The 13,209-nt window shown below is 44.0% G+C and overlaps 1 protein-coding gene across 1 annotated transcript in view; it reads right to left on the minus strand.

The window, feature by feature from the left end:
* DUS3L (dihydrouridine synthase 3 like) overlaps positions 1-13,209 on the minus strand; it is a 947,437-nt gene that overhangs the window by 706,859 nt on the left and 227,369 nt on the right. The window contains exon 4 of the mRNA XM_069648414.1: positions 4,578-5,165. Within this exon, the coding sequence (XP_069504515.1) occupies positions 4,578-5,165 (588 nt within the window). The remainder of the gene's footprint in view (positions 1-4,577; positions 5,166-13,209) is intronic.

The following is a 13,209-nucleotide window of genomic DNA, read 5'->3' on the forward strand; positions in this document are numbered from 1 at the left end:
AATCCAGGCAAAGGCGTTGCACTGCAAATGGGTTGGGAGTCCCCTTGTATTTGCTGTTTGCAGCCCCGAAGGTCACAGCACCTCAGGGGATGTCTTGATCTGCAATTTGTCTTGGGATTGGTTGTTCCCACCACCTAGAGGGAAGGAACTGCCCTTTTTGTAGCTCCTCTGTCGATAAGAAAACTGGGCAAGGACAGCAGTGGTTGCTTCACGGTTACTGCAAGGGCCTGCAGGCGTCTCTGGTCATCTTCAGCTTTGGATCTTCGGTTCCAGTAGTCGACTTGCCTTCTGCCTCAGGAACCTCGACTTTTAATCGGAATTTCATTCACTCTTCTGCAAACTTTCCCAGCAGTTTACAGAAAGGGGCGGATGGCTGTCCAATCAGGATAGCCAGCCCCCCCCCAGTGGGAACTGGTTTCATTCAGACACTCTGGCAGACAAAAAGGACACAGGAGTGTAAAACTCCTCACCTGCTTCCTGCCTTCAGAAACAACGAAGGGTTCCCGCCAAAGGCAAAACTCACACACAATCCTCTGCCTCCTAGAATGGTAGAACGGCTAACAAAAAACAACCACACAAGAAATGCCGAAAACAGAAAGGGGCCACCATGTTAGAACATAGGTGAACCTTTAGTGAATAAACAAGGCTTCGAATAGAGTCTGCGACAGAAAAAAGCACTAAAGCTGGTAGAACACGTCCACTGCCACCAGCTACAACTATAGGATTGTCACTGTGAACATACAAGTCACAGGAGCAAAGAGAAGGGGGATAAAGGGTATCCTCTTAGCACACCATACACGGTAGTGTGTGCTAAGCTCTCATAGTTTTTTGAAAGGATACAAAGTGTCTCTCTATCCTAAAGAACAGTCGTTTTTAAGGATAGCTAAAGAATTTTAAAGGAGAACCCAAAGGGTTCTCAGCAACACTGCACATGGGGAGCTGTGTGCTGCGAAAGTGTAACACAGATGCCATTAAGAGATATGGAGGAAAGCAAGACGCCATAGGAGAAAGTGAAACAAAAGAACAAGAGTTCCCAAAAGTCAGAGCAAATAAGAATGAATGAAGGGGAAAAGGGCTCTGCTCATTCAGGAGAGAAAGAAAGGTCTAGAAATCCATCAAAATGTGCTGAAGGGGTCTCACTAGGAGAGTGGATTAAGCATAAAACTGATAGACCTCCCCAACAGAATAGGACTCCTGCACCCATTGTTCAGGTTAATTGCAGGATCTCTGAAGGAGTCAAGCATACTGTCCAGCTGCAAGATGTGCAAGGAGACCGTGGGCCTGTTGGAAGAAGGCCTGTCAACCAGCTTCTGCTGCTGTGCTGGACGAGCCCCGTCTTGTAGGTGATCTTCAGAAGTCTTGCGAAGGAGTTTCGACTCTTGGAGTGGAGGGATCTTCCAGTCTAGACATCAGCTCGAAGACTTGCAAAGAAGAGTCCTCAGAAGTGCCCCCGGATCATCCAGTGGTTGACCAGTTCAGAGTTTGGGCTACGCTGCTGCAGATGTTGCCGTTGTGTGGAGGCTTGGAACGTGGAGGGGGGATATCAACAGCTTGTGCTACAGAACTCATCTCTGCAAAATGTGGTTCCAGCATAGAGGAAACACGAGATAGAAGGCGATGACCACCCGCGGCCAGCTTTCCTGCATCCAGTCCTGTGCTGAGAGTGGCCCTGCATCGGGTTCTTCTGCATGCTCCAACCTGAAGACCTTGCACCCGCATTTATCGCTGACCGGAGAAGTGCTCCAACATGCAGCCCCTGAGCATCAAGTACCCTAGCTGAAGGCAGGAAAAGCGACCTTGGAACCTTTTCAGAAGACCTGCAAAGTCCTAAGAAGAAACCTCTAATTCCGTTTTATAAGTTTGGAAACTTTTGTAATAGTTTGGCTTTGTCATTGATTGCTCACGCAAGCATTCAGAAAGTGGGGGACACTTATTAGCTAGAATACCTTGTTCTCTACCCCTTGGAACTCTTCATTGGACCCCGGAAACCCTACACTAACTGTTGTCTCGTCTCTCAAAACTGAGAAACCTGGGGAACTTTTGGACACAAAGTCCCAAACATCTTAGGGATGGACTTTTAAAGTTAGTGCTGTATCTCTGTGGACCTGTAGTGCTTCATACTAATACTTCCATTGCAAGGGTTTGCTATGTATTTTGCCCTACTCCAGTGACAGAATATATGCATCTTTTATTTAGTATTGTGTGATATTACATATAAGGTCATTTTTCATAGTGTTATATGGCCATACATTTTTGTATAACCAATTGTCTAAGTGTCTTCCTTGACTTGTCACTGTGTGTACTCATTGAGGACCCCTTACAGGCTCACCACCTCTTGAGACTTTGCCTTGACCACTTACCTTGCTGCCTTGAAATGGTTTGGCTACAGCTCCCATAGTTGTCCCCGTCACTAAACTAGGTTGGCCTTCTATACATATGTCCACCAGTTCAGAGTATAGAAAATCAGTCCTAAGAGGCATTAACAGCAGAAAGCACACTTGGACCACTGATCTAGCTATGCAACAATTATGCCTAGGGTGAAACAAATAATCTAGGGAAAAAACGGCTAAATGAAGCTGGACATCAATTACTCATGCAATGCATCAATAGATCAAGCTAAGCAACAATTCATCTAGTTATGCCATATTAAAGGAAGTTGTATAGCAATCTAGATGTGAAACAACATTTGGACAACCAAAGTATGAAGTACAGTTGGCCCACAATTAATCTAGCTATGCAACACTAAATAAAAGCCATGCAAGAATGAGTCTACCTATGCAGAAATTAATCTACGTATGTAATATTTATTCTAGCTATGCAGCAAATTCACACAGCTACGCGGCAATCTATTTAAGCAATAAATAACCCCAGTATGGTGGTATACAGACATCAATCTACTTATGCAATAAGTAGTCTGGCTGTACATAAATTAAGACAGGCAAACACTCATTAATTTAGCATTGGTACAATTCCTGTATGTAACGGAATGTGTTAACTTTCAATTTGTTTCTCCTCAAGTGTTTCTAAGGCTAATCAGGAATTGTTTGCTTCTGGACCTATGCCATCTTTTCCTCCACAATGGTATAAAAATCGTCTAATGCGAGCTTACCAGTCTTTAGAATTTGTGTCTTTTTCTTATGGTGAAGAGCCATGAGAGCCTCAGAGTCAGACTTCATGCGAGTTGGAGACACGCTTAATGCCTCCTCAGTATTGCTCCTCTATCAAGAATTCATTGGTGTCGAGCCCTTTCTGTGTAGATGCATATTAGGTGTAAATTGTCTGGAGTAAGTCTTATTTGGTAGATGTTAAAGTGCTTCAGCATCATCAGCTCTTTCTGCAGAAAGGCATCGCCAACACTGTGTGCCCTTTCAGCGTTCACCTCCCTCAAAAAACCTTTGGCAGCATGCCATTTTTAATATAGACATGTGCTCTTTCAATGCTGTGCATTTTATACTTGCCTGTACTTTCTTTAATGCATCGTTGAGAGGTCAGTTCAATCAACACCATGCTTACTGTTTTGTTGGGTGCATTATTTCAGGGACTGTGGGACTAATAAGATCTAAGGATTTAAAGTCCTCTTTCTGCTTTTGCTCACCATGTGCGCTTATTTGTGTGTTATTTTGATTTAAAGTTTCATATATTTATATATTAAATGTGTCCAAGAACCTTCTTAAGGATGATGTGGTGTACAGGGTGGTCTTTTATTAGAGCACTGTTAACAACATCCGGTGTGGCAGTGGTGCTCTTCACCGAATAGGTATCTTTGTTACCCATCCCTTCTTTCACAATCATAAAAGGGGTTGATCTCCCAGAATGTGGCCTCTGGCTCCAATACCATTTCGGCCTTCACCTAGGGGATTTGCTCAGACTGCACAGATCTCAAATCTACAGGTCTCCATAGTGTAAAATGGGCACTGCTTTTATTTGTCTGTTCTTTAGCGTCTTGGTTTTGAACTTTGAGCAGGTTTTGCACTTGCTACCATTGTGTCAAGTGGAAGACGGCATTTGCACTCCCCCAGTGTGTCTATCTATGGGAACCTGGGATTACAGGATGGATGAATTTAAAAGGATGCTCTTCCACGGTGCCAAGACTAAATCGACATGCGCATCACAAGAGACCACAAAATAAATTACATTATTTATACCCTCCGAAACTACTCTCCAAAACACAATCATGGAAAAAATCCCTGATCAACACGTCAAAATATTTGAAGTAGTGTGTCTTTTCTAAACACCTCCACTCTGATCCATCAAGGTCAATGCTTCTATTGAAGTTTTAGTAAACAAATAGACATCCAGGCCAACTACTCAATGACGGGCTACGGAAAGCATGTTGATCTAAAACCAATTCACAAACTGCAATGGTTTAAATACCCACAGACATACATACAGACTGCTTAGTGAAGCACGATCAGAACATTGTGACCATTTACAATGTTAGCATTACCTAATTATACAATATAATTCTCTTTAACAATTAGAGGCAAAACACAAATAGATTGAATTTTAGTAAAAATATTCAATCAATTACTCAAGAAAAGTTAAATTGAACACATTTTGCAAATAAGAAAACCCACCTTTTTCTTTTCGCAATTTCGGACTTTGAACACATCTTCATCCGTCAATGGTCCTATTGTTTTGACTAACGGTTCCTCCTGTGCCTCTTGAGTACCTTTTTCAGCTTCCTCAGAGACAGACTCAAAAGTCTCATTTCGCAGGCATTCTTTGTTGACATCTGGCTTGTCCACAGACACCAGGGACGAGCCCTGTGCGTCCTCCACTGCTGCAAGTGGGGTTTCTTTTTTCTGTGCTTCACCTTCCACATGCTCCAATTTGCTACTTGAATTCAGCTGCTTTAGATACAGATCTGACTTTACAAAGGCCACTTTTCGTTTGCGCAAACGGTGCTGCAGATCCTTGTCAATCTGGTTTTTTACCACTTCTTTGTTCGACCACAGCTTCTGAACTTCCTCATTAATTACATTTTTGAAATTGTCTCCCAAATGGCCTTTAGCAAAACGACAGGTAACACCGTAAATGCACTTTCCAAATGTCTCAAACAAGTAACACTTCTCTCCAATTTCAGCAGACTTCCCAGCCATATATTGTTTGATATCATGTAAATATCTACATTTGTCTCCAAAAAAGCATTTACTGGCACATTCCTTGAAAAGAAATGGGAAATTGTAAAACATCAGTAGCCATTCCTATTATCCCTTCACAGATACATGTTTCACTGGAAATCACACAAGGATACGCCCAACAATCTAATTTTCAATTAACACAAGACATTTTAAGAGTGGCTAAGAGAGGGGAACACTAACACCTTTGAACAATGTGTGCTGCAACCTTAAGAGAAAAGCACACAAGACAGTGATCCCAATCAAATGCTCTGTGTCAGGGCTCCAGGTCGACCTAGAGAAAGAGACATAGTTCAGGAAGAACAGATAATTTTGAGGTCAAGCAATGAACACATTTCAGCTGCACTGTTGTAAAGTATGTCATAGGGTATAGTAAAATTAGCACTGGCAAAATCTAAAGGTTTGGGCTTTGTCATAAGGTGAATCATTAGTTTGTTTTAGACAGTTGCCGGGGAAACATTCTCTAGATAAATAGGACTCTGAACCGGTCTCTGGACGTACAGAGTTGGGAACCGGGTTCTGGATGTATAGGTCGGTCCGTGTGTATGTAATACTCTGACCACGTGCCTGGGTTAGGTGCGTCCATGTGTCTCTTGCGTTTATGTGAATTTGTCTGCAGCTGTGTCTTTGAAAATTTCTTAACTAACTCTCTCAGTTAAGAGATTTTCATAATTGGGGATTCTCAACCCTCACAATTAGACATAACAATTTCATAATTTTAAATAAATTGCTTAAAGCATCCTTTTCAGTTAACCCCCTAGACAGTTCTCTTTGCTAAATGGCCTTATTTTGGGTCTTCACTCCTGTACGGCTGAAATATTGTTACTCCCGAAATTTGATATAGGAAACTACTGTCAATTACATATTATGCAGTTAAATTATTTCACTCCTGTTAAATAAGGGAATCCTTTAAAATGTAATTGTTTCTGGAATTCAAGGTTTTTGGAGGCAGTGTGAAGGCATGAAATGGACTTACTGCATACGCCTTCCTATCACACCTTGCCTCGGAAATCATAGTGCTTTCAAAAGGTTGTCTGTTGACACTGTAGTGGTTTTAATACGTTATTCTGAACCCCTGTGATTTTCAGAACCACAGAATGACGAAAGATTGCCAGAAATGTGCTTCAAAGCGATATCCAACGTTTGAATCCCGGGTCGTCGCTTAGAAACCTCTTCTTTATTAAGCGAGTTATAAAGAAACAATTGTAATGATGAGACAAAGCCAACCTGTATACATACCAAAGTAAGAATGTGGCACCTGCATCTTTGAGCAGCAAAAGATGCTTTCTTCAGCACGGAGATAATGTGGGCCCAAAGCCCAATGCAAACAAAAGGATGCAGATACGTATAAACCTGGCTCATCAGATATCTGCATAACATGAAAAGCGAGATGACCCAGGTAACTAGCCAGACTTACTCGGATACACACTGCAGCAAATGTGGAGATTTCCAATGTGTATTAACACCCAGGAAGCAGGGCCAGCCAATTAGGTGGTTAGAAACGAGGGCTTGCACAGGCGGTATATAAGTCAATGTTGCTCTCAAGTCTCTGGCGCCACTCGCTCTGCGCTGCCAGTGTCAAGGTTTTTTTTTTTACCTCGGCACATCCTACTTCACCCGTCTCTGACCCCCCTCCCCACATATACCAATCATTCTGCCCGCCTTGGCACCGCACCACCTGACCCTGTCTTCCACGACAAACTGCCATCAGATAGAAAAGGGACGTGCGTCCTTTTCCATGTTCTTTTTAAAGGATCAGGCTTGAGCCAACAACGCTGTCCCAATTTCATTAATTAGCGCCATGGAGAAATCCTGTGGGTGTTAATAGCATTAATCAATGTTGTTTAGTGGGGTGCTAAGCCAGTAACGCCCAGAGCCCTCACTGAAGCCCTTGCTAAGCTGGGGCCTTACATGACACAGGGGAGTGGGACGTTTCTAGCCAAGGCAGTCCCCTATAGTGTTGATTAATCCTAAATTATTGACAATTCCTAGCACGTACACCAACCAGCCCTCCTTGCACTGGCCCTCACACGTCCACCCCACCTCGGACTGGCCAGCAAGCTGGTTGTGTGTTGTGGTGTGTGGCAGGGCCCACAGCTGTGAATGGTCAGTTGCTCCTACGGTCGATGTACTGTTTTTTTTTTTTTTACTGGCTTGCTTTCCACCTTTTGGCGCTGTGATTCATGGAGTACGGATCAGTCCCAGAAGGTGTTTGGACCAACTGTTAGGCGGAATCCTGTGCAGTTGCCTTAGGGAGCACTACACAAGGTTAGGACTACAGGTGAGAGCAATAAATCCCCTTGGGTATCAGTCTGTACCACAAAGATTTAGTTGGTAGCTGTGGCTGAGCAGTCAGACTTACCTCAAGAGGCAGATGAGCAGTATTCAGGGTTTACACAATAGGCCTATGGAACAAGGAAACACCGACCAAAGCTGTGAAAACTGAGCAAAACGGCACAGTGACAACTACACACAAGGGATCCTCTAACAATTCCTCACAAGGGAGGGAAAGCACAAGTTATTTAGAAATAGGTTCTTACACACCCTAGCAACACTTCCCATCAGTTTGTGAACCAGTTTAAGCAAGGTAGTGCATCAGTATAAGCAATACTTAAATGAAAACTGAGCAAAATGGCATTTCACAAGGTTTAAAAATGGGAAGGAAAGGGTAGTTAAAAGAAATGGGTGCACCACACAGTTCTAGCTGAGAATCAATCTAAAGAAGGCAGATCTAACAAATGTGACCAGAGTCAGTAGGCCTGTGCCAATGTCAGTTGGTACAGGGCAAGGGCCCAGGAGCAAAATGTTCTTGTAGCTGCAGTCAAGTCTTTGGTTAACGAAGTGGAAAAGGTGGATGCAGATGTTGAAAAGACAATGTTAAGAGAGAGGGGAGGCCAACCCAACAGGTAGGTAAAGGATTTAAAACACCTTTAGTGCTACCGTGAAGGAAGGGCGGCCTAGCGGAACAATGCACCTTAAACTGAAGAAGTGGCTCCTGTGTTGGCGGTTGTTCCTGGTAGTTCCTGCAGTTCGGGTGATCCAGCAGAGGAAGAGAGGTTCTCGTCGTGGAGGAAGGTTTTGAGTTATTGCACTACCCAGGGATGGAACCAGCCGCGGTGCTGCCCGACGAATAAAAGGTACGCTCCTTTAGATCGCAGTCCGGGTGGACTGGTGCCTGGCTATCCGGCCTCCGAGTAGAGGGTACGGGAGATTTGACCAAGGCAGGTCCAGGAAGGCGATTGGCAAACTGGTTGGCCCCACCAGTTCAAGGGAAGAAGGCTCGTGCAGGTAAAGATCTTCTCTTGTCGTGTGGAGAAAAGTGGTGAGACGCTGCAGCAGGGCTTCACCGGTGGTTCAGTCGTTGCAGATGTCTTTAGCTTCTCTCCTCTTCGGCTTCTTAGTTCCAGTGGTGACGTCTTGCTCTTCCCGTGCTCAGGACCCTGCTTTCATGCAAAAAGATCCCCATTCATACAGCCTAGCTGTCACTCACATAGTGGAGTGGTCATCTTGGCAGGATACCCTCCAGCCTATCAGGATAGAGTGCAACATGGGTTGCTGAGGCAACCCTGTCCAGGGGTCCTACTCCCCCTCCCACATAATGGACCCACCCCAGACTAAGTGGTGCTGAAAGGAGGGCTTCTCGGCAGAAGCCTGCCAAAAGGAAGAACAAAGGATCCCCGCCCTGGGTTAGGAGTTTAAAGGAAGACACGAGAAAGAAGTTATATTAAATTTCTGGCAATAAAAACCTACCGGAGTAAAGTTAACATTAAAATACACCGGCGGTATGTTAGAGGCTGTCAGAAAAAGTGGTAGCCTCGAAAAATGGGAAAATCCCTTAGGGAAATATTCGTGGTCGAATATTTATGGTAGTAACCACTGCCACCAGCCAGAAACTTTTGAGAGAGGGACTGTACGGTACCCTCTCGAAAATGAACACAGGGGAAAAACTATTAACCCCTTCCAGTACCTCCATAGTAAGATGGGTTGTACTGGTTTAGTTCATAGGATTTGACTAGCAAAGTCAATGGGGACTTTACATGCACTGGGAGACAGTAGTCAGTCCCAGGGCATGGAGTCTATGTTTGGGGGTCGCTACGACACCCCTGTGTCACTGCACTGAGGATGCTGTGTAACACATGTGAATAGAGATGGTTCCTATGGGGTTGAGAAAGATCCCATAGGCATTAAACACAAAGATAGCCTAGAACACATATAGTAAAAATGCCTAAGAGTGGGAAAAAGAGTCTCACTCTTAGCAGGTAAAAAGAAACAAACCATTCAAATCCAGCAAAGCTGCTGGGGGATTGTGGGTACACTGCACGTCACTATAGGGATAGTGTAACAGACACGCCTTGTCGACGTCCCCTTTTCGACTGCGGAAAACAAAATGCAATACTCTGCAGTGACCACTGGATGTCGGACTATGCCCAGCATGTGATTCTAAGCAGATTATCAAACATCAGAAACATCAATTGCCTTCATGCTTTTTGATGCTCCACTGTTCGCTGCATTATAATTGAACTGTTGTGTAAATCGGCTATCTGCATGCTGTCCGATGCTCCTCTGTTCATGTCTGTTCAGACGGCCGTCTGTTCGCGGTCCGTGGGACCTATGTCGCTTCTGGTACATGGCACATGATGGTGGGCATTGTACGGCTACCATGTAACAATGTAATAATCCTCAAAAATCCATACTGGGTTACATCTCCAGTTGCAAAATAATGGGCCAAATTTGGGGGTTTGCCGCCCTCCCCCCCCACCGGATTATCCAATGCACGCTCAAACTGACTAAGTGTAACAACTCATCTAGCTACTGAAGTCCAGCAGGCTGGGAATGGTGTAGCACCGTTCAATATATACTGTTCCTTACGTCTTCTACTATAACCTGATAGCAAATGTAATATAGCCCCAATTTACCAGAAAATGTCAATGCTTCTGTATATAGATCACCTACTGTTAAGATTTTGTAGAGTCCAACTGGTGTGGGACTTTACAAAACCTATCTGCTTGGTGTTAGTGACCCAACTTTTAACATGAGCCTGTACTACACAAGTCATCTCAGAAGGGGCACTGTGAGCTGTAGATCAGTACAATGATATCAGTAATCACAAGTATTCAAGTAAACAGTTACACCCTTAAAGGTTATACTAACAATATTTATATATACACAAAGCTAAAGAATCACACTAGATATGCAGCACAGCAACTAATGGTAACATCAAGTAGAATTTCAGAATCAAGTTATTCAAGCAGTAATAATGCAGGAGAGTACATTCTTTTTGCACTAAAACATTTCCAGCACACAGAGGGACATCAAATCAAGGTCAGTTGTAGCATTTACGGTTCACCATACAATATGGAGTTTGGAGGGGAAAAGTGTTAGAGTAGAATAGAACACTGTAACAATAGTCTTTTCTCCCAGAGGGATGTAGGAAGTCTTTTCCCCAGCAATAAGAGTGTAAAACAATTAAAACCTTTATAGAAGACAAGCACTGCCAAAGCCAATAGGGTTCAGGAGGGGTGCCTTTCGGGAGCCAGGACAGCCAAAGTCAATATGATAGTTCTAGTTCTGATGCAATCTTCATAGAAAATGTTGGTTGAACAGTCAGTTGATTGAAGAAAAAACCAGAAGCTCAAGTGAGCCTACCCGAGGTGCACAAGTGGGTAGGCCTGCACAAGTGAATTGCAGTAATTCAAAAGGATAGAAAGGAGCATTCCCCAAGCTGGGAAGCACTATATTTGGCTAAAGGTGGTTAAACCCAAAGCACCACAGTACCTTAGAATTGAAGCAGTTTTTTTCAGCTGACTTTCTTCTTGATGCAGCGATGCAGACACTTGTTCCTGGACCTTGGTTGTGGTGACGAAAGGAAGGACGTCTGGCGGGTTTCTACAGCAGCACTCTCGAGAGTGACTCTGCAGCAACTCTTTCCACTAGGATCAGCGGCTCTGTGGTTTTGGCACCTTTTTCTCAGCACCAAAGATGAACGAATATCCCTGGTTGGAATTTCCTCGGCCCTGAACTCTGGTGAGGGGACTCTGGATGAAGACTTCCAGCTTCTGTAGACTCACACGGACGCCTACAAAGTTTCAGCCGGATTCATCCTTCGGAAGATGTTTCACTCGGCGATGGTCCAGGTACCTCAGGGATTGGGAATTTGCAGCCCAGGGGTTGGCCCAGAATGAAGCAGGTATTGAGGCTAGTTGGACCCACCAGCACATAAGGGAGGAAGTAGTCCCGGGCAGAGGTTCCCTGACAATGGGAAAACAGGGTCAGCACAGCTGCAAGGCTGCACCGGTGCTTTTGTGGTCCCTGGAAAGTGCTGCTGGCATCTCTATTCGTCTTCTTCGGATTTGATATTACAGTGGTGGACTCTGCTTGTAGTCCCGAAACCCTTGCCTTATATGCCAAATCCTATTAATTCACAGCACTAAGCTGTAAATCACACAGGGCATGCCTACAAAGGCCAGTGAAGTTTGGGGCTCCTCCCTCACTTCCTGCCTTCCCAGACACACTGGAGCCTGGGCGGGCTTCATGGCTGAAGCCTGCCAAAGGCAAAACATATAATGGACTCGTACCTGATCAAAACAGCAGAGTAAAAGCCCAGAAGGAACAACCAAACAGGAAACGGAAAAAAAAGAAGACAGGGGCCCTTTTGGTTAAATGGTCACCCATGGGTGCTGTACTGCAGCTGAGAAATCAGCATGCAGATACATTGCACAAAAGATAGCAAAAAGAAACCACTGCCAACAGCTATTTAAGTTAGTGTAACAAAATGTTATATGAGAAGTGGGATAAGGTGTTACTATGTAACGCCACGCCCCCAGCACGCCACATAAGGTGGTGTGTTATGGACCCACAAAGAAAAAAGTTAACCAAGACAAACGTTGTCCTACTATTCTTGGGAACTGTAGTTCACACAAGAAAATGTATTTAAACATTTAGTTGTCAAAGGGAATCCTCAGTGGCACTGCCCAGAGGATGCTGTGTGTAACTTTATAAAAAGCAGACTCCATTAAAACATAAGGAACACCACATCTTAGTTAGAGGGAAAAGGCATGAGTGTGTGAAATTTTCCCAGATTCCAGCAAAGGGCTGGGGTTCTCTAAGGTTAAAGGGAATTAGCACAGAAACTGAAAATTCTCCCTAACAGCTACCTTAAAACCGTCAATGAATTGTATCTAGCTCGCAGCTTAATAAACTGGCGATATTTGGTCTCAAGTTCACTGTAAATCCTCCATCCTTCCCTTGATACTTAACTCCATGTTTTCCCCCAAGCATTCATCTTTAAACACCCAACTCTTGGCGCCGACATGTAGGCTTGGCAAAACCAGCTCTCACTCACTATATACAATTAATTTCTTTTAAATAAATCTGGTGAAAGCCTGAACTTTACTAGGACCCACTTGAGCATCTCTCAAGTCCATGAGCTGTAAATGAGTTGCACATGCTTACCGAGAACTAATCTGCATTCATGTTACCACAACCATATCACCTCTCCCCTCATGCCACATGTTTCTGCCATGTTGAAGTGGTTTTACATGGTGTGTCTTCCTGCATATCCCCCTCTACTCTCCCCCCAACCCTCCCCAACCTTCTTCCTCACAGTCAACTGACTGTGGTCTTGTGAATCCCAGGTGATGTCATAATAGCCAAACCTCAGTCAAGTTTTAGACACCCTAAGACCACTACAGTGGTGAAGAGCGCAGTATAAAAACTGGTTAACATAACTTAACTTGGTTTAACAGCATGCCATTTTCATGCTCGTGTAAAACCAAGGTTTTCCTATCCGCATGGTTTTAGCACTTTCTAAAACTAAGCACATTCCAAAAGGAGTCCATTGTAAATGCAATATGCAAGCGTAAATTGAAGGAGGCAATTATCCTTTTTGCACTACGAAGTGCAAAAAAAAGTTGAACTATTTCGTCTGTTTTTACACTTTCTTTGTAGTTCGTTGTGCAAATGACCAACATTACAAAGGTAGTGTGTCCACTCAGCATAATTTACACATGTTTATTTTTTTATAGTGAGTCTCTTAGGGCCTCATTACGACTTTGGCGGTAGCCATGCC

Source organism: Ambystoma mexicanum, chromosome 2q (assembly GCF_040938575.1).
Source record: "Ambystoma mexicanum isolate Mex_15411 chromosome 2q, UKY_AmexF1_1, whole genome shotgun sequence".
Taxonomy (NCBI): domain Eukaryota; kingdom Metazoa; phylum Chordata; class Amphibia; order Caudata; family Ambystomatidae; genus Ambystoma; species Ambystoma mexicanum.